Raw genomic sequence first — 21,463 nt, 5'->3', positions numbered from 1 at the left:
GTAACAGCAGACTGCTGGAATCCTCGTACACTCCCAAAGACAAGATTGAAGCCCTTGTGAGAGTTTGGTTCAGACCCATCAGCAGAGAGTAGGACAGCATTGTACATTCGTCTCTAAGTTGAAGTGAACTGAACTGGTGTAATTCAGGCTCCATTCCAGGCTACTCCTTGAATAATGCCTCTCAGCTTTTTCTTATGCATGGTTTTTCATGTCAGCAATCACTGGCACTGCTTTTGGCCTGGCTACCCCACGTCGATGAAAGCAGGGAGAACAAGTACAGGAACAGAACAGGATCTGAAAATGAACAGCTTCTTGCCAAAGCTGCAAGGATACCAATCCCCCTTGTCCCGAGCTCCATGGATATTTCTATCAGATTTTCATATGTTAAGTGCTTCTTGGGAAGAGAGAAAACTCTGAACAGTGAGTATTTATTAGAATATTTTTTTGTTAAATAAAGAGGAAAAAAAAAAAAAAGAGTACTGCAGATTTAATTTCACATCTTGGCTATGTTCTGACAAAAGAGAAGTTACTGAATTCAGCAACTGCTTCTTGTCCCAAGCCAGGGATTAATTAATGCCCCTCCCAAAATTGTACCTGTCCCAACCCACCCCCAACCCCAACCCTTCCCATTTTATTTCCCAACTAGACAACACTGTTGGCAAATCAAGACAGCATGAAACTTACATCAATAAAAACAGAACAACAACAACAACAAAAAAAAAGTGAAGTGTGCCAATGCATCAGGGAAGCTATCCTACCAACGGTGTACTTCTCCAACTAGCAATTCTGCTCAGGAGTCAGCTGTACCTGTCACGGAGGGAGAGCTTAAACATTCTGAATGTGCTCCATGGTGCAACTGCGAGTGCTGCAGAGCCACAGGACAAGAGACTGAACACCTGAATTTTTCCCCCTGGGCTCCTTCTCAGGGATATACACGGTTATCCAGCCGAGGGTTGGCGCAGCAGCACTCAGTAAGTACAATCCGATGCTTTAGCACAAATTAGGATATCCAGTTCAGCACGGTATAAGGCATGTGGACAAGAAGAGACATCAGCAGAATGCAGCAGGATCAGCAGAACAGCATTGGTGATTGACACTCCAGTTTGTCAGACTTTGAGCCCCCTCTGAATCCCCGCTTCCTACCACAGACAGTGACATTTGTTTCCTACCGTAGCGTTTCTGAGGCTATTTATTTTTGGCCAAGCCTTAAAAGACCGACTCTTTTTGTTTCATTTTGATGTGAAAGCAGAAACGGCGGCAGAAGCTGCAGGAGAAGCGACTGAGCAGCAGGGATGTCTGCAGGTGATCAAAACTCTGCCCTCAACTTCAAGAGTCACTGCACCAAATGGGGAGTTGCTGAATGGGGAGTAAACTGGCCCAGCCACTAGCACTGTCACAGAACGTGTATTTTTAGAGAAAAAAAAACAGAACAAAAGGCAAACAGATTAATTATGAACCCTTCTTTTCAGAAGCAGACCAGGATTAAAAAAAAATTAAAATGTTAGATTCTCCATCTAAAAAAAAGTCTTGTTTATATACATGTGCTGAAAGTGACCGCCACACAGGTCCAAACAGCACCTTAACAGTACAGGCTAAGACTTAAAGAGCTGATCTCACATTTGAAGTCTTTTAATTAAAAAAAAAAAAGTGGCTATGGCTGGGATGACACAAATGGGACACTTCAGAACACAAGGCAGAGGCAAAACTGGCAGCCTCACTCGCCAGGCAATGGAAGCGGTGTAACGGGAAAGGGGCACTTCATGCACAAAATGTATTTTACAAAATACATATCCAAAAAAGCAAAAAACAACAACAACAAAAAAAAAAGCCAACAACAACAACAAAAAAATACCCACCTTGCACTAAATTGCAGCACTCTTAACACTTGCTCTGCCACAGGCTGCTGCCCATGCCTTGTTTGATAGAGGAGGCATGTGAAAAAGGGGAGGGGGGGGGAATCCAAGTTTCAGTCTGTTTTTCAAAATCTCTCTCACAGGGACGTCCTCAGTCATCTGATGTCAGACACAGAGCCCTCAGAGTACGTCGTGGTCATGACTGGAGTGCCGTTGTTTGCCAAGCAGCCTTGCCTCAAGGTTTCAAAATACGAGGCCTGCACCGGTTTGTGATACTGCAGAACTTTGATGGCATCTTCTATCTTAAACCATTCCCTTTTCCTTCCTGCAGGCAAAAAAGAAAAATCAGTAGGTGCAGCAAAATGATGTTACCTTTCTACGTTTAAGAAAGCTGCTGATTAGCTTTCAGCCACGTGCACATGCTGCAAGAACAGTTGCAGCCTATAACACAGCGGCAGTGCAAAAGACACCGGGATGCATTTGCTGTTCAAGTCAGAAATCATTTTAGGACGATTCACAACACTTCAACCACCAGCCAATTTTGGTGAATTGGCAGATGAACCTCAGTGCTCATTCCCTGCTCTTTCAGTAAAGGCAGGAAGGACACAGCCCAAGGAAATCAGCTTACAGGTGCTACAGTGCTATCGGCAAACACTTGAGGAACAACAGGCTCATTTTCATTTATGAACCTGATTTAAATGCAAAGATTTCAAAAGAAAATAGAGAATGATTAATCCACACTGCCCACATACATTTTCTTCTAATTTTAGGAAGGAAAGCTCTTCATGCTCTGTGCCTGGTGCAGGAATTAAACACAGCACTGCTGTACAGGCAGCTGCACGGCTGAAATGAGTTCTCCCAGGCCACGGAGCCAACTATTAGATCAGCTTTTTTTTTTCCCCCAAGCAACCAAGCTTACCAATATTGACAGAGTCCTCCCAGTCTTCCAACACTTCTGTGACAATAAGTACGTAAACATATGTCCTGTGTTTCCTGTCCCGATTCTGGAAGGCAAGGTGAACAGAACAATGACAAAGTGATCAGAGGAGAAAAGGCAGTGGGCACACAGGGCATGGCAGCTACAAGCAGCGTGCTGCAGCTGGGATGCTATGGTGCACGATGGGCTGCTTCCCTCACTGAACAAGAACTAAACAATAGTGCATCTTAAAGGAAAGGTCTGGAAGTACCCACAGGGGCAGCAGACGAAAAAAAAATATTCTAGTTCCTAATGTGTAAAACAGTTTCTCTGTGATACCCCCTGCCCACACATCTCAGTGCCCCTGTGTTTCTGCTCTGCTGCTGGGGGCACTCACACCTCTCCACATCAGAGCCCACTTTGGGAAATGTTACAGTGGGCGCTCATGACTGGTTGGTGCTTTGGGGGCACTGAGGAAGGGATGAAGGCACTGGGAAGATTCAGTGCTGTGCTGGCTGGTCACTGCTAATTCCAGATGAAGCAGAAATCACTGGTGAGCAGTGCCACCAAACAGATCAGCATATATATATATATATATATATATTTTTTTTTTTTAATTAAATGAGGAACTTTGAGCCCTTCTTCAAACAAGTCACCCACCTTACTTCACAACAAACTGGGAAGTGACTATGGCTCCAAGAGGATTTTATTCAACCAAACTTCCCAGCCCTAAACTGTGTCTGAAACTTACCTCAAAAATCCCCACCAATCTTCCTAACGTCCCTTTCACTCCAGCCTAGGAAAGTTGAAAGGAAAAAAGAAAGGCTTTAACAACAGGTCAGTACACATTTCCCCATCTGTTGTGCAGGAGCGGCTCCTTTAGAACAAGCAGCAAATGCTGCAATTCAGTTAATGGTCACAAAATAAATCATACACATGTTTTGTGAGCTCCAACCATGCATGCATTCCCAGCATTTCTTCCCTTCTTTTTCTGTACTCAAATATTTTTTGTTTCTTAATTCAATCTGGAGAAAAACCAAAAAATGACTCTTTACTAATTGCACATCAATACACCCTGAATTCCTACCAGAACCTTCTCTAAAGGTCGTCACAGCCTGAGCACGGATAAAAATCGCTTTGGGGCTCAGCAGTTTTACCTTTTAGAAGTATAGCTTAAGAAAATAACTTCAAAGCACGAGTCAGACATCCACTTACTGCACCAAAGCAACCCGACATCTCCGAGGCATTTCAGGGATGTCCTCCATCCGTTTGAAGCAAGCTACAGCAAACATAAAACACTTTCCAAGTTGTAACGTGGCCTCCACAACAGGAACAAGAGTATTTTTGATATACCACAAAGCACAGGTGCACAATGAAGGAGGATTTCTGAATCAAACGCTGGGACAAAGAGGAGAGATCTAAGCAACAGTTGTGGCTTACACACTGAGCATCCACCTCCAGCTGGTCTTCTGTTCGTACGTCCACACGCTGCCGGGGCTCAGACACATTCTCCAAGTGCATGAATGCAAAATGCCACCCCACTCTCCTGCCCCCAGAGCCCTCCTCTTCCCATAACATACGCTCCTTTTTATGCCTGGAAACGATTGGAATTCAAGTGCTATAGATGAGGTGGGATTTTGCTCCGTGACTTAATTGGTGTGAAACAACACGGCACACATCCCGGCCACCTCTGGAAAGTAAACTGAGCTGCCAACCCGGGCAGCTGGAGCACATGGAGAGCAGTGCCTCTGCTCCTGCAGCACCAATACAGCGGCCTCAGCTAGCCAGGCTTAGGGTTTCTTTAGGGAAAGGTATTCAGGAGAGGGGAGTTACATATTTAAATGCTTAATAATTACACAAACTCTCTGGCCCGAGCAGCTGGGATACCGTTCTGTGTTTGTTCAGCTACTACTCTGCTGCTCTAGTCACATGCTTTTGGAAAGGAGCACCTCTCATTAATTAAGAGCCAAGTGCTTCAGTTCCCAGCCCATACCGAACCAAAACAGTCAGAGCAAACACCACTGCTGCTCCCACAGCTGCTGGTGGAGCTGCCCCAAAGGAACCAAGGGCTTTACAGCTCCCATCAGCCCAAGCTGCCCCTGAAACCCGCATTCTTTCCATTGCACACTCTCTGAGCTCGACTAATAGGAAGCAGCATTTCAATTCAATCTCCCACACTGGTTTTGGATATGAAATTTATTGTCTCATCAGTATTTCTGACGTTCTGTCTGGCCCATAGGTGGGTCACTGGCTATTAACCACAAAGCTATTTCTGGAGTCAAAGAGCAATTCCATGAAGGTCACCGTTCACATGCATGGCTAGCCCAGAGAGCTCCTGCTGACCTTTGCAGATGAGCAGTTCTACCTCATCTGAAGAGCTGCTGCTGCTGCTAAGCTGGACTAATGGCCCTCAGGAGTGAACCAGACAGCAAACCCTTCGAAAGGATCTCATTCCAAGAAGGAAACTCCTTTGGCAATCTCAAATGGTGGCTTTATTTTATTTAGATAAGCAGCCCTATCATTCAGCCAGCAGGAAGGAAGCGAAGGACAGAAGGCTTCCACGTTCACAACATAAATACGTCCAAAGATAAAGTGCAATCAAATGGGATAGGTAAACCAAGGTTTTAAGCCAATTTTCTCCACTTGCTCCTGGAGGAGATCACTGAATGACTGCTCTCCTTCCCTACCTGCAGAGGCACTGAATGGAGAGCCAGGGTTGTTCTTGTCTGCTCTCCAACCTGACTGAGAACAAATGCATCTCCAGTCAGCTACACAGACTGGAAACTGAGCAAGAGCACTGCGCTGCCAAGCAGCCCATGCCCAGCTCTGACAGCGTGCCTGCACTAACACAGGCAGCATGGGGCCCTTCCTTTTGTTCTGGTGAAGCAAAGAGGTATCCAAAGTAACACTCAGCCTACAAACCGACATCCTTCTCTCCTCAGCCTGGACTTATTCATCCAAATGGCACAAAACTGTGACTCCAAGCAAAGGTGCTGTAGGAAAACCACACTGAATGATTATTAGGCAACTGAAAGAAGTGCCAAGGCTTTCTCTGTCTGAGAGTTTATCACATGCAAATGGTGATATAAGTGGTGTGATTCAATCAAACATTAGGCTGGCCATAACCAAGTGAGGAATGGTAAAGCCTTGAAGATCGCAAAGCACATCGACGTGAAATCTTTCAGTCCAAGACTCTCACCCAACCTTACAGGTACTGCAAATACTGACACCACAGTGAAATACCTTAGCTGCTACCCCCAGCAAAGAAAGCTGGGTCATGGCAGAACTTCCAGGCTCCTCTTAGGGCTCCAATAGGGACCAACCCCTCTGCACCTTCCCCCCCGATCCCTGCTGCACGCTGATGAGCATTTTCATGGAAAGTTAGAGCCCAGCCACAGGCTCACCCAGGACTGGCACCGGATCTAAGCCTTAATTTGCACCAGATGACTCTGGAATTTTCTCCTTGGTAGTAAGTGGATCGAGAACCACGGGCTGCAGCAGTGTGTCTGGCAGCAGCATGAGTTATTTGGGCATGTGTTCTCCCTCCCCAGACATCAGCAGTGCTGCAAGCCCCAGAGCACACACTTGTGCAAGGAGGGCACTACTAAACCCACCACCTATAGACAGAAAAGCCCCAGCACTGTGTTCCATCTGCAGGGCTGAGAGCACAACTCCACTGAGCAGCAGTGCTCCCCAGGTAAGGGCGGCCAGCAGGCTGGCAGTTCAGGCTCCTCATTCTCTGCTCCATGCATCCAGCAGACCCAAACCAGTTTGCAATGCCTAAGGTAGTCCTAACTGGAAGGCAGCCTTAGCAGCAGCATCCCTACCAGCAGCACACAGCTGCCCCAAACCAGCACACGGCAGGGATGGGCTGGGCACGCAGGACAAGCAACCAAAATGGGGAGGAAATGAAGTTTTACTGACTCTGCTGCTCATGAAACTACTTGTTCGAATAAAGAAAAATTATCGAAGACATCCAAGAACAGCAGGTTCAGGTTTCAAAGCTGAAAATAAGTTCAGGTCAAATGCAAAAAGCAGCCTGCAGCAACACCATCTGTTCCTAGGGACAGCTTTTATTTCCTTCCATCTGAGCTAGGAAAATGTGGGTTGGAATTTCAGCTATTTTACTTTGCTCTATTAGGCTCAAAGCCTGCATCTACTATAGATTACTGCTGGGCAAGAGGACTGTGGTAAAACACCCAAATCTCTAACGCTTGCAGTACTGAAGGCAGTAAATCACACCCATAAGGGCTGCTAGCTTAGACAAGTTCTGAAGACACCAATTATACAGCAGCTAGGCAAATCTTCCTGCTGTCTTCACTGTGTCTGAGAGGGTTATATTTATTTAACTAATTCTTTCCTGCATTACAGCTGATGCATACCTCTGCAGTTATACAATACCAGAGTGGAGAATTTCCATGCATTACACTCGTTTTTATGAGTTTTGAGTACATGAGGTGACACACAGTAGTGAAGCTGTTCTGCTATTTGCACAGAGTATTACTAAACCTATGAAGGGTTCACAACCCCTGCCATGGTATTTCAGATAAAACACAGTGCTTCCTATGCTAGCACTGAAAGACATCATTATTCGTATCCTAAATCACACACAGAACACATGAAACTGAAAAGATTGCTTATAAGCCATCCTTGAGAGGGAAACTACTGCCCAGCAACCAGATCAAAGTGCTGTAAGATGGACAACTTCTGATACCAGCATCCATTGTCTGTTTGATCACAGATAAAGCACAGCTTATCTTTCTTTTGCTCCCCACGAAGAAAGCACGACCAACACTTCTGTAATTTTATAGAACTTGACATTTACTCAGTATTTAAAGGTCAGGATGTGAAAGATGCTGTAAGTGCAGAATTAAATGCCTTTGGGTTTAACAGATGAATGTGGAGGCTTTCTTCAAAGTCACTCCATAATAAGTTTAATTTAAGGCAGCTATTTCTAAAACATGTTCTTCACCAGTTGCTCACACCCATGAAAAGCCCTTATTCCCAACATGACATTCATTTTGAGGAGAGAACGCAACAGCAGAGAGAAACTAAATCCAAGAAGGAAGAAGCCAAGAACACACTATGCTGGTGATAAGTAGTACTTTAGAAGGCCATGTACTTTTTCAAAAGGGGAACCTGAGAGCACTCCTGGAGCACACAGCTGCGTGGGCGACTGGCTGCAGTGTGCCAGAAGAAGGGTGGATAGTGATAAGGGAGGATAAGGGAGAATGGTTTTAAACTGAGCCAGGGGAGGTTTAGGTTGGATACGAGGAGGAAGTTTTTCCCCCAGAGGGTGGTGAGGCACTGAACAGGTTGCCCAAGGAGGTTTGGATGCCCCATCCCTGCAGGCATTCAGGGCCAGGCTGGATGTGGCTCTGGGCAGCCAGGGCTGCTGGTTGGCGACCTGCACACAGCAGGGGGTTGGGACTGGATGAGCACTGTGCTCCTTTGCAACCCAGGCCATTCTGTGATTGTGTGATCATTCCATGGTAAGTAAGGGGCTCACTCTGAAGGATGGCTCTCACTCAGAGCTGGAGTGCTCATCTGCTGCCACTCTGCCTAAAGAGCTCCGACACTTCGCACTGCGTGCAGACAGCAGTAAGCGTGACAAGTGGTGGTACCTGCCTGCTTTAATACATCTGCTGGGACAGATTAATATGGAGAGTCCTTATGTAAACTAGGACAAGGACTTGAACTCAAACTGGGACAAAGGGATGGCAGATTTCACTCAATCAACGCCTCATTTTCCTAAGAGCCATTCTGAAATGCTGAAAACTGGAAAGAGGGAGAAGTCTGATTGCTCAAACACATCGATGATGGAATTAAAACACAGAATGCACAAGTTACAAGCTTCATTTAGGGAAGCGTATTTTGAAAAGAAAACGCATACCATGCAAAAAAATGACTGAGTTGAGAAAAACCAGTCCATTGTCATCTACAGAGACCACAACTGAAAGGGAATTGAGTCCTTCCAGCTCTTCCAACTGGCTCTTATTAAAAAGGAAAAGGCATACCAACACCAGCAAATGCAAGTCTGCAAATTTCCTCTGTGACTGCTCAGCACACAAGCCACCTTCCTGCAGGACAACCACTGCTGTGCACACAGCACAGGAACACTGGGTTTTCTCTCTCCTAAAGCAGGCACTGGGAGCTGCTTAGCCGACCTGCTGCCTCTCCGTGACCTGTCCCAGGAGAGGAGCAGAAGCAGCAAACCTGCACAGAAAGCAGCCTCAGCTGCAGCCCACCCACCCACCCACCGAAAAAGCTGAAATTCACATGAAAGGATGAACAAGGATTAGCAGCCTAATTCTCACCAGCGAGCTCTAGCTAACACAGCTAGCACGCACCACCAGTTGCCCAGCAAGCAGCCTCCTAAAACACTGCCCCTGCCAGATCAGCAGTGGAGGCTGCACAAGTCCTTTACAGCACGAGTGTAGCAAACATTTCCCTCTCACATGCACATTCCCCAGCAACGTTTTACAGTAAACAGCTCACTGAGCCCAAGGCAGTTGATATACATTCTAATTTGGTGTACATATTGCGAGCAGAGCGCTGGAACACAAACAGATTTGAGGAAGGCCTTATAAGCCTACGAGCTGCCCTGTGTTTTTCAGCTGCTCTGACCATGCCCTGTAGGAGTGCTCAGGTAATTCTATCCACACGACAGGCCTGCAGGAGAGCCTTTACCCCACGGCCTCCCACTGCACAGCACCATCAGGACGTGTGGCGGAGGTCAGCACTCTGCTGGGCACCCTGCAGCTTTCTGAGCTCGCCGTGTTCGCCGTTTGTCGAGCAGCATTGGAGCACATAGGTGCTTTGCTGGGAATGACTCAACCCTGCCAGGCTGCCACAGTTTGAATTACACCCTCATTGGGCACCAGTCCACGTGAGCGAGGGAACACCAGCTGAGTGAGAGGGGATTATCTCAGCCAGCCCAAACCAGTTCCTTCTCTGCAGATTGAGTCCACGCCAAGGCTTCCTTTCAACCACTGAGCTGTCATGGAAAGAGAGCAACTCTTCCAAGCTTCGCTGCCTGAGAAAGGGAGGGTCGATACAGATTTATTTTAGGGATTTGAAAGGCGAAGCCATGCATCTCCTGAATGAACCTTTGACTTCTGTATCAAATAACTTCATAATTAATAATGATTAGGTTGTAAAGCAGGACTCTGTAGCTAAAAATATTCCCGTTGTTCTGGTTAAACTCACTTTGGCTCGTATTTGAAGGATTAACGAGTTCCTAAAAAAGCGAGAGCTGCACTACAGGCTGGAAACAAAATTCGCAAGCAGCAATCCCAGCACTAGAGGGACCTAAAAAAAAGTTCACTGCATAATCCTTCATATCCTTCTGATAAACTGATAGATTATAAAATGTCCAAAGAGAAATACACAGCAGTGACAGCTATGTCCAAATACTTAGGGGAAAAAAACCTTAATATACAAGACAATTAAATACAGCAACCAGTGGAGAAGCTTCCTCCCAGCTCCCACCATTAGCTCTTCGTTTCTGTTCTGTAGCACGAAGATTCATAAACCTCTTGAAAGCATTTTAATCCTGCCTTATGTAACTATGGACCTACTTGGTCATCCATATATAATCATTTAATCGTTTCTGAAGCCAAGCATCTCTCCTATTCAGTAATATTCAGAAGTGAGTTCTAAAGACAAATTCTACATGTGAAGTAGTCAATTACCGCTTGCTGACTTTAAATTCCTTTAATTAAACATGAAAAACAGCTCTTCCAGCTTCAACAGAAAAGCATCCTTCTCCACGCAGGTCATTCTGTGTGCTGCTATTTGCCTCCCTTTCTGAAACAGCTCCAACTTAAAAACATGAACACATTACAACTCTTTATTCTGATAACTCTTGCCACCAAGTTCTGGCATTCATATACAGCTTAAAATATGCAACAACCCAAAACTTATTGAAACTCCTATATTTGAGGTAGGGTCTGGTGCACTTCCACTCCATTATTAGGCAGCTCCACAAAAGCACTGCTGTTTTTTAAAGTTCTCTTAAGAAAGCATACAACAGAGACAGACAAAAAAATGGAGGATATCATTGCATTGAAGTGATTATAGCTTCATTTTAACTATTTTCAGGTAAAGGTGAGAAAAAGTTCATTCCAAATGAGAGCCTTAATTATCACAGAATCCTTAGAGTTGGAATGGATCTCTGAGGGCCATCTAGTCCATCTTATTCCTTCATTTAGGGCTCTGGTTCCCCGCCATACACACAACGCAGGTACCACAGCAACCATAGATTTCTCTTCACCTGCAGGAAAAGAAGCTGGAGCAACGAGAGCACGCAGAGCTCCTGCTCTGTAAGCCCTTACCTCTTCGCAGACTTCTCGCACAGCAGCCACGTTGGGCTCCTCCTCGGGCTCCATGCCACCCCCAGGGACGATCCATCGATCAGGATGACGACTACTGCTAACCAGCAGCACCTGAGGAGAACAGAGCACAGCACATGCATAAACACAAAGCGATGCTGCTGCTTAGAGCCCAGCTGAAGGAGGGGATTTGTCTTTGCATCTCACGCACCTCCAAACACGACCAACCCAATGGGAGCTCTCGAAAAGCTCTTTGCTTTTTCCAATGTGGTCTCATCAGCCCACTGCAAGCAGCAGTGCCAACTGCACGATCAACACCACCAAGGCCCTCCAAGTTATTTCAACCATTATCTTCTTGCTGCTCTTGAGCATTAAAGAATAAATTAAGCCTCTGCATACCAAAACAACAATTTGCTATGTGATACAGCATCACAATGTTTACACTGTAAGAGTCCAATGCTGTCCTCGCTGTCAGTACAGCCTCGACAGCTTGGGATATCTGTCATGCAACAACACAAGACAGCAGAGCAGCTGCTCAGCACCTCCACTCCTTGCAGCTCAACTCCATCAGGACCTTCAGTGTTGGTTGTTCCTGCAGTTATGGTAATGGTGTGTACAGGTCAGGTAACTGTCCACCAAAAAACTGACGTGAAATTGTTTCAACAAAGATTTGCAATTCCCTGTTTGCCTCTCCTTCTGCAGCAAGCACCAAGGAGCTCAGCTCTGGGGCCAGCACTTGGTTACCTCGGGTTTGGATGAGGTTGTCCAAAGAGATGTGCAAGCAAAATCTAAGCTTGTAATTACCCACCTAAAAGCCCCACGAGAAGGCTGCACAGATGGACAGACTTTTTGTGGGAGTTCTTCCTCGAAATGTTTTATTCCAAAGTAATTCTGCTCTGCACAGTTGGGTTTAGCCTCATTATTAAACTTGCTTGTTGTCTTTTGGAAACAAGAAGCTAACTAACAACCTCAGCTGGATGAAAATCCCCCAAAGAAAACTGAGATGCTGGGCTTATGAAACCTACTTGTGATACATCCATGAGCAGGGATGGAAACTAAAAACAAAAACTAATACTGTTTTTCAGCTCTCTAAACAAAGCTCGTTCATTAGAGCCATCATGCTATACTTCATCATTTCACTGGCACAAAGCTCAGAGCCAAAGCAACTTGCTCCAGAAAGTTTCCAGCATACCAGTCCAATTAGCTTACAGGCCAGTCATAACTGTTTCAACCAGAGATTCTGAAGTTAAACGGAGCAAGATGCTAAAATCCAAGGCTTTACTGTGTAAATGGTGACCGACAAATGGAGCATGAGAAGATTTGCACTGATTTTCAGGAACCAACCTACCTACAGACCTCAAAATTACACTTCTGAGACAAAAACAAGCTCAAGAGTTTGGGGTTTCTGCAGTACTTTTCTGTTTTGGAAGCTCTCACCTGCCAGCCAACCACCCTGCAAAGAGATTTTTTCCTTTTTGGGGCCATCCAGGCAGTGCCCAGGGATGAGGGCAGCCCATGGACTGGAACACATCAGGGTGTGAACGTGGATCATTTGCAGGCTCCAAACAGCAGCTCTCCAACCAGGAGCAGCAAAGCTTAAAGCAGAAACTGAAGACGGGTCACAACGAACGTTTTGGCAACTGCTGGCCTAACCTTTCCTAAGTTTGGAATCAACTCTGTGTTCTCAAGTGTCAGAATGCCCCTGATCAGCAACCTGCTGCGGGTCCTACCAAAGATGATGTCCCAAAGCCTCCTTTTCCTGCTGCAGTCTGAGCCCACGTCTCAATCCTGCAACACAGGAAGCAGCATCATTTATTGAGCAGTCCCCTTCGAAGCCCTGAGCCCTACACAGCCTGCCTGTGGAATGGGAGAGATCAGAATACACCAGGAATGAATTAAGCTGAACGGGCTGCCTTAATTCTGCTGGATTGTTTGGATCGAGGCAGTGCTTCACCAGCACCAGTAGGAACTTTTTAGGTGCAAACAACACTTTTAGTCCAAGTAAATTAACTTCAGCTGGTCTGGCAGTTGAGCATTTTCTAAATAGAATTAGCACGAACAACCTGTGCTGGGAAGGAAAAACCTATCATTCTCACACTTTTATGTAATCAGACTATTTCCTGTTTAATAAAAAGGAAATCCCATCCAGAGAGAGCAGGAAGCGTGCCCTACAAGGTCACTCTTTTTGAACAGCTTTAAACAGGATATTGCTACCAATGAGCTCCCCCAGACAAAGGGCCCAGGTTCACAATGAGGCTGAGACATTGTCCTGCTCTAAAACTCACACATCTAAAATCTGCATCTCGAGGCACACAGAGCATTCAGAGGCACCCAGTGAAAAGGTCCTTCCAACCCAAACCCCCAATTCCACAAGGGGCCACAATCCATCTATCTCACCGACTGCCCCAAAGCCAATAAAAACGCCATCAGCTGAACACAGCAGCGAGTGTTCAGGAGGAGCAGCCTGAATGCTGGCTCTGATAACAACTGCATTCCTCAGCACAAACCTTTCCCCTACAGCTGGCTGGGGGAGCAGCATACCTGGAGATGGGGAGATAGCAGCTGAGCAGGGGCTGAGCTCCCTCCACGTACAGATGGAGCAGTATTTCTGCCACAACAAGGTCACAGTCATTTTCCAACTTGCACTGAAAAGCTACGGACACAGAATGGGAACTACCCCTTTATTTTGCAACAGAACACAACAAAAACGTTACGCAGTTGCTCATTTAGACGGAGCCTATTCCAATACAATTCCACAAAAATACGATGCATGCTGTTCTTTGAGCTCTATCTGGTGGCTGTGCCCCTAACAGCTGCGTTACTGCTTGTGGCTCTGCTGCATAAAATCATTTGTGTATCTCTGCACCACTAAGGGATCTTAATGAAAACATTCATAAGCAGAAAATGCTTATTTCTGAAATCTGCTTAAAAACAGAGAGGAAAGCACCAGATCTCTGGAACTAAAGCAGCAAAAATGGAAGAATGATGAACTGCTCAGATACAGCTCGGTCACTCGTGCCCCTCACCCAGCACAAGATTTCCTGGATCCCTCCTTAATGAAAGGCTTTGATAATTAGCCATAGGCACCTCTGTTAGGATACAACCTAGACGTTTAGGTTTTGTCATTTGCTTCTGTCTGTTTGGTTTTGATTTAATTCAGGCCAAAACACGAAGGCAGGTTTACAGTTCCGTTTTATTCCTGCTGTGTAATTGTTTTTAAGAGGGCTCTGAGGCTCACAGCCCACCAGGGATCTCAGGGCAGCTTTTGGGGCCAGGTCTCACAGCCTTTCTGGAAAAGCATTTTCAGGTATCGTGTCACCGATGTCATCATAACCAAGTTCTGTTTTCCAGGATTTAGATGACAATTATGTCATTTCAAAGCAGGGAAGTGAGCCACACAAACCGCTTTGGCAAGGCACAAGGCAGCCCAGAAGCAGCTCTCAGCCACAATCAATGAAATAAGAGAAAGGTTGGAAAAATAAGCAAAAGTTTGAAGTCTACAGCAGGAGCTCCTACACAGCACAGCACTGATGGTAAGCAAGCTTCAAAGCAGCATGCAGACAAACAAACAGGAGCTCAGCAGCAGCGGGGCAGCAGGAAGGGCACTGAGATCCAAGGCTGCCCAGCACAGGGCTGGGAGCTCCATGGGAAAAGGGGAAGGAGCTGCCACCAGGATAAGCCTGGGGGCCCCGATGCTCACTGCTGACCTTACAATGACTTCATTACATACAGATCACATCACTTCCCCCCCAAATAATGGTGCTCCACACGGCAAAAGCTGCAGGCACACACAGCTGAGCTGTACCTGAGTTACGGAGCAGATTGAGGCTCAGGTTCTCTCTTGCGACGCTCGATTTAAACAGCAGCCACCCATAAATAAAACAACAGTGGCTGCATTGTAACCAACGTGATTCCTAGAAAGAGGCTCCATAGAAGCATTACAGCAAAGACCAAAAGGGCTGCAGCATGATTAGAAGCTAACCTACAATGTTATTAGAGCTGCCTACCTGCCAGCCTTCCAGGAAAAGCCTCCAAGCACACATGCCAGCCATAGACAACCAGGCAGGGAAGGGGCAGCAAAGATGGCAAACAGGTGTTCCCAACCCCAACCCCATCCTGCTGCTAGAAACCAGCTTACAGCTGCTGAGACAGCCTTCACATTTATTTCATGTTTTCTACCAATATAAAGTCACAAAACCAAGTGTTTGCGGAGTGTCTGAAAACCTCCCCCTCTTCCCCCCCCCGATATTTAAAACTTGTTTCACACTTGAGCATCATTTATTAGAACACAGACTGCAAGGAACCACACGTCTCACAGCACATTTCAGGGAGATGGGTGGAGAAGAGGGCCGGCTTCAGTGTCTTTCTCCTGTACAATCTGTCTTTGTTTGAAAGTTTTAATTTGATGGGAGTGTCTGTATTCAGGATTTGGAGACTTCGGGTTGCCCTACCACCAGCCAGGACACCGTAGGATTATAAAGACCTTTTATGCTTTACCCAAAGTTAACAAATGCTCTCACAACCCCGATACATTTTTACTCAGTGCTTTTATAACTGACAAAACGAGGATCCATCTGGCTGTATCAAACCACCTTGAAGCACTGAGGGCACAGGGGACGACAAACTGTGCTCCTGAGGAGCCATGAGGCACCGCTCCCCATAGCAAAGCCTTGCAGAAACTCTTCCATTCAACACAGCCTCAATTACACTACACCACAAACCGCACACTGTGCCAAATTACCAACACTGAACGGCCCAAAGAAGCATGCCAAGGAGCACGGGGCTTGCAGGACAGCTCCTTGTGACCTCTTGCTATTCAGGGCACGTTACAGAGCTAACACAACACACGGCGGCAGGTCACAGCCAGCCCTGCACACTGCAGCGCACAACCTCAACAGCAAGCCACCAAACAGCCCGGTCCTGACCATCACAGGAGTTCTGCTTTTCCTCAACAGCATACAGTTTTCTCATATGAGCAATGTTTTGGGGCTCAAACACCCACGTTTTGCTCCGTGGTATACTTTGATTTAACTTACGATGCCAGGTCTGGAAAACAGAGGCAGCAAATGGATGGTGGGAAGCTGGAATCCAGGCTGGAAGTGGCTCTGGGCAGCCTGCTCTGGTGGTTGGTGACTCTGCACATAGCAGGGGGTTGGAACTGGATGATTATTGTGGTTCTTTTCAACCCAGGCCATTCTATGATTCTAAGGAAGGGGAAATCGTTCACCCTACAGAACATGACAAAAGTAAAGCACAAGTCTTGAGAAAGGGGAAAAGAGCTGAGCTGGAAAAGTTCGTGTGATTTCAAGCACTTGGATCACACCTACAGTGTAAGAACTGTAGGAAAAAAAAAAGTAAAGAAAATCCTGTTGGTTTCTCGGCTGCTTCTTAGAATAATAATAATCAGTCATCCTGTAGCACACTCCTTCAATACACCACAGCTCACATTACTGTTACTACACATTTCTTTAACTTCAGAGTGATGCTCGCTCCCACAGAAGGACACAGCCATGAGCCCCCCAGCAGGACTGCGTTTCGGATAACCACAAGAATTATCTGCAAGGCAGAAGCCAGCTGGAGGGCCTGAGCCGCAGCCTCAGAAGCAAAGGCACTGATAACAAGGCACTCCCAAAGACCCCAAACCCGACAGCCTCGGTTTGCCTGGCAAAACCCGCGTGCTGACCACACGGTGCTTGTACAACTCACAGCAGACTCCTTCCAGAAGGAATGCTGGCTTTGGAACTGCCTTTTTAGCAAAGGGAAATGAAGAGTTTGGTCTTTTTCACACAGGCTGAATCACAGAATCACTCAGGTTGGAAAAGACCTTAAAGATCATCGAGTCCAACCATGATCTAACCACGCTACCCTAACCAACAACCCTCTGCTAAATCGTGCCCCTAAATCACGTCCTGATGGCTTTGCATGTCAGCAACTCCATATGCACACACTTAACTGTTTCATTTAACAAGTTCTGTTCATAAAATAAAGCATGTGAGTATCTGAGGCTCATGAAAACTCTTGAGAAGCTTTTCATATACAAATATTTCCTTCTACCTGTTACGTAAACCTTGTTACACAAGATAAAGTGGCCATCCCAGTCAATAAAAATGAAAACAACATTTGAACCACCTGAAGCATCTTAAAAGAAAGTAAGAACCTCCTCAGTAGGTAACTGTATCCCCCTGAATTTTACATGTTAACCTGAAATTTCTGAGAGCAAAGGGGTGGTGTGCATTATCCACTGCACAGCTACAGAGACACAAATCCTGCTGTGAGTATCACAACATTTGAAAGAGCCTGGGCTGGTCCCTGCAGTCAGGCTCCCAGCTGAAGAACCGACTGCTGTTTAAGGAAACTGAACACCTGAGTCACAATTACTGGATATTATAGACAGCCTTGGAACGTTAAAGTTTACTATCTGTTACGTTGTGAGTTCCCTAATTTTGATCTGCCTCGGTTTCTCCAGGAGAACCCATCACAAAGGTGATTTACTTTAGTTAACAAAACAAAAACCAACCCACAATGACAAAACCCGAGGGGGTGATTCATCCTCCTTCCCCCTGAGAAGGGAAAGAAAAGAGCTGCTTCTCCCCAGTCTGCAGGAGGCCACAGCCTGGCAATGCCCTCGGGCAGCCCCAGCTGCATGGCAGTGGGAACAGCCGCGTCAAGGAGCGACCGTGAGCGTAAGAGGCAGCGACAGCACATGGAGAGCAAGGGGAGAAAGGCAAGAAAAGCAGGTAAAAACTCTGATCTGACAATAAACACCGAGATAAAAGAGTGTATGCAGAGCTGTTCCAAAGAGAAGTTACAGCCATCACCGCTCTTGGGTGCGAGCGCATGGGCTGGAAGGAGCCCTTCCTGTGTCCCTCTGAGTTGGTGGTACTCAGCCCTTTCCTCGACTTGCAGGGGAATAAAAACTGAACCAGTTTTCCAGTTTCCCAACAGCTTATGGAGCTTCCAGCAAAGTAAGTGAAAACGTAACCATTTTCATCCTGCTGTAGTTTGGGAAAGCACAAGGGACCACGGAACTGCTTACACAGGCTTCATGACAAAAAGGCAGAAAGCACTTCTTAGATAAAAGCTTGGTTTTGTGGAAGAATACTCCCTTGCTTTTGGAGAAAAGTGGTTACAAGCACAGCAGAGAGGGCAGAAGCACAAACAAGCCATTTCTGAACTGGCCCATCTCCCCCTGGGGATGTGGTAATGTGTCAGCAGCAGGCAGGGAGAACTTTATCTGGTTTCAACCACAAACCTCTTCTGTAGCTGAAGGGAATGTCAAGAGTTAATCTGAGCCTCTGGAACAAGGACTGGGAGACTCTATTCCACACACAGCTCCACGATCATATGATGCCGAGCTCCCTTTACTTCCAGGCAGCAAAGTGCTCCAAGTGGTTCCAGCTAATAATATTTTTACATTGAAGCAAATGCACAAAGGATGGCATAGGAACACTGTGTGATCATCGGGAGTCTACAGTTAACACTGGAAAACTGCCGTACTACATCCCAGTTTTATTCCAAAGTGACCCAGGAGAGGCAAGAAGAGAAAGGTTAGTTTGCATTCAAATTGCTTTCCCCAATTGAGGCCTTGTGGGGCTCCTTAACGTGGCTTTTGGTGACAGTGTTGGCTTGGCACACACACAGAACTACGGAGCCAGAGCTCCTACCAGACGCTGTGTGAAAGTTCTGTTTTCTCATCTTAATTTAGCCTTCATTTGCAATTAAAAAAGACGGCCAATCCTGGGTGCTATTCTTCCCGAAGCATTTCCTCCAAACGTCTTTAAAGAACACCAGTTGTTAATGAGCAGCTTGTCCTTTCACCAGATACAATGCAGGCATGCTTAAACCTGTAGCTACACCACTGCGGGACCTAAAGCCAAACAGTTGCTTTTTATTTCTGTTAAAATCTAACAGGGATGCTGCCATTAAGCAGGCTTCCATCTGCTCTGTGATGCTGAGAGGTTACTGACACGTTCTGGAACCTTTTCTCATTCAAACAGCTGGCTACACACACACAAAAAAAAGCTTGTACTATTTAAGAATAAGACAACAGCAATACTGAGACACACCAACAATGGCAATAAGGAACGATGCTGGAGGTAACACAAGACTTGGGCTCTCTTGACCTCAGTTCTCTCCTCTGCTTACACTGAACCAGCAAATATCCAGGGACTTTACTCCATGTGAAATGATGAAAACAGCAGAGTGCCAGCGTTGGGTGGCTTAGAGGCCCTCTGAAGTCTGTTCACACTCTTAGAATTAATCCCATTGGTTCTCTTGATCTCCCTCCTGCCCAAAGAGACTCTCTGCAGTGCTTTACTGTTTGTGAAACAACACAGAAACAGACTTTCCACGCAGTCCAATTAAGAAATGTATTTTCACTCCGTTTGAGATTCGTGCTTAAACGAGTTCTCCCTCTGCAGCTTTTTAAAGAACTGTGCGACAAAGACATCTCTTCGTGCTTCCAAAGGCATTCCTTGGCTTCTTTCATGTCCAGAAGTGGTGGATTCCAAACACAACACAGAGAAAATGTGCAACCTCAAGTAGCGTAAGGAAAAAATAAATCACTTCAACCAAAGAAGCAGCAACATTAGAACGGTTATGCTAAGCCTCCATGTGTGAGCGTAACGCCCAGCCAAAGATGCTCTGTTCTAGCAATCTCCAGTTACTGCTAACAAACTGGTAAACCTGAAAAATCAGGACGGTCTGCTCATAAGGGAAAGCAGAATTTCTCCTACTTCTTGCTCGCTGATCGTTTGAATGGTGAACTAATCAGGAACTCAAAACTCAAAGTTTCTTTAAACTCATAGTGGGAAGTGAAGAAGTGGGATAGAGAGCAGCTACTGTTTCTTAAGCCCTTAAAAGAAACCGTAACCAGAAGCAGAAACAAACAATGCTTTGGTACAGCATGCTCCTTTATCAAAGCTTGCTTCTGGCCTTCATTTTTCAACAGTAAGCTTTAAATAGATCTTTACTAACATATTTTGGCTCCGTCCTTTTTCTCCCTGCCCAGAGAGACCCTTTAAAGAGATCTTAATTCCCACTTCAATAATAGTAATCAATCAATATTTGATAACAACTTTCCTAAACGAATCTGTTGAACAACTCCACACGGTAGGAACGCCATAGATGGGAAGGCACGATGCTCTTCCAGCTCTCCATTAAATGCACAGATATCATCAACAAATCCACTGCTTGGAAGACCGTGTGAAGTCCTCGGGAGACCAATTCAAAATAAAACAAAACCATAGATTAATTCGCCCTTTCTGTGGCTCACAACGAAGCACCCACGTGTGCACGCTTGAGGAAATCAATCTACATCCCCCGCTGCATCATTAACAAAGCAATTAGTGTGCCTTCATGTCACAGACCAGAGCAGCACACCTGATTTCTCCGGTGTGAGCACTCACGGGGCCAAATGCTAAGAGGGACCGAAACTAAAAGGAGCAAACAGCACTCAGGTGAGAACCCACGCTGCCCCAATATACACAGCTCTCCTTGCCTAACGTGGCCTAACAACTGGTTCTTAAGGAGAACTGCCTCCCCAGCTGGGTAAAGTTGCACCAGGAAACTCAGATGCCTTCCACCACGCAAGCTGATAAGCCCCAACATCATTACACAATGTGATTACAGTCTTCTTCATAGTTATCTCAGAGGATCATAAATTTCCTGAAAGTCAGTGGAAAGGCTCAGCTGCAACAGGTTTCTGTTATATTAATTTCAGATCATTTACGCTTGAGATGCTGACACTCTTCACCGTGACAGTGCAACTACAAAGGCTTTGCTAAGCCTCCACCACCACGTTAAATAATAACTGCACAGTATGCTAATTGACTTTCCTCCAGCAAACTGTCTGCATTCCCTTCCGATTTCCTGTAGCTACAAATATGATAATCAGGAGAACAAAGCCTTCAGAACAGCCACTCAGGAGCCAGTCAATGAAGTGAGGTGCGCCCGACTCCCTAATAAGCAAGGAAGACCTGCAGCCTCGTTTGTGCCGAGTGCTGCAAGCCCACGCCAAAGGCATATTAAAAGAGAAAACAGTAAAAAATCCACATCTGAACAAAGTTCCTCTTTCCAACATCAGCTACAATCCGATCCCTTGGCAGCACTGCCATTCTCAGAGCACCCAATTTACCTTTAATTCCCACTTCCTCCCCAGCCTCTCTGGACAGCAGCTCCTGGCACTCCATCAGTCCCCTTTTATCCCCGTTTCTTTTTATAAACCCAAGGTCAGGTTTCCTCTCCCATCTCATGTGATGCTCTGGATTGAAGTTCTGCCAGCCTGGTTTGCTCCAAACCACTGCCAAAGCCCGGCGCTGCTCAACGAGCTGCTCCACCATCCCTCAGCAAAGAGATAAAGG

The 21,463-nt window shown here is 46.1% G+C and overlaps 1 protein-coding gene across 1 annotated transcript; it reads right to left on the bottom strand.

Annotated features, from left to right (window-relative positions):
• Positions 1-412: 412 nt before the first annotated feature.
• NUDT3 (nudix hydrolase 3) lies at positions 413-21,434 on the bottom strand. Its single transcript, XM_010724338.3, has 5 exons — positions 21,238-21,434; positions 11,106-11,216; positions 3,521-3,565; positions 2,773-2,857; positions 413-2,178 (listed from the first exon to the last, which is right to left on the bottom strand). Exons 2-5 carry the CDS (start codon positions 11,157-11,159, stop codon positions 2,009-2,011), a joined length of 354 nt encoding a protein of 117 aa, XP_010722640.1. The 5' UTR covers positions 11,160-11,216; positions 21,238-21,434; the 3' UTR covers positions 413-2,008.
• Positions 21,435-21,463: the final 29 nt, after the last annotated feature.

Source organism: Meleagris gallopavo, chromosome 28 (assembly GCF_000146605.3).
Source record: "Meleagris gallopavo isolate NT-WF06-2002-E0010 breed Aviagen turkey brand Nicholas breeding stock chromosome 28, Turkey_5.1, whole genome shotgun sequence".
NCBI classification, from domain to species: Eukaryota; Metazoa; Chordata; class Aves; order Galliformes; family Phasianidae; genus Meleagris; species Meleagris gallopavo.
The sequence above is the reverse complement of the archived record's forward strand: the minus strand, read 5'-3'. Positions and strand labels throughout refer to the sequence as shown.

What these genes read in the sequence shown, in the direction of transcription:
- NUDT3 (XM_010724338.3), bottom strand. Translation starts at nt 11,159, where the DNA reads ATGGAGCCCGAGGAGGAGCCCAACGTGGCTGCTGTGCGAGAAGTCTGC. An exon ending in TGCGAGAAGTCTGCGAAGAG is followed by an intron (nt 3,566 to 11,105) that starts GTAAGGGCTTAC and finishes CAACTTTCCTAG; the next exon opens with GCTGGAGTGAAAGGGACGTT. An exon ending in GGAGGACTCTGTCAATATTG is followed by an intron (nt 2,179 to 2,772) that starts GTAAGCTTGGTT and finishes TTTTGCCTGCAG; the next exon opens with GAAGGAAAAGGGAATGGTTT.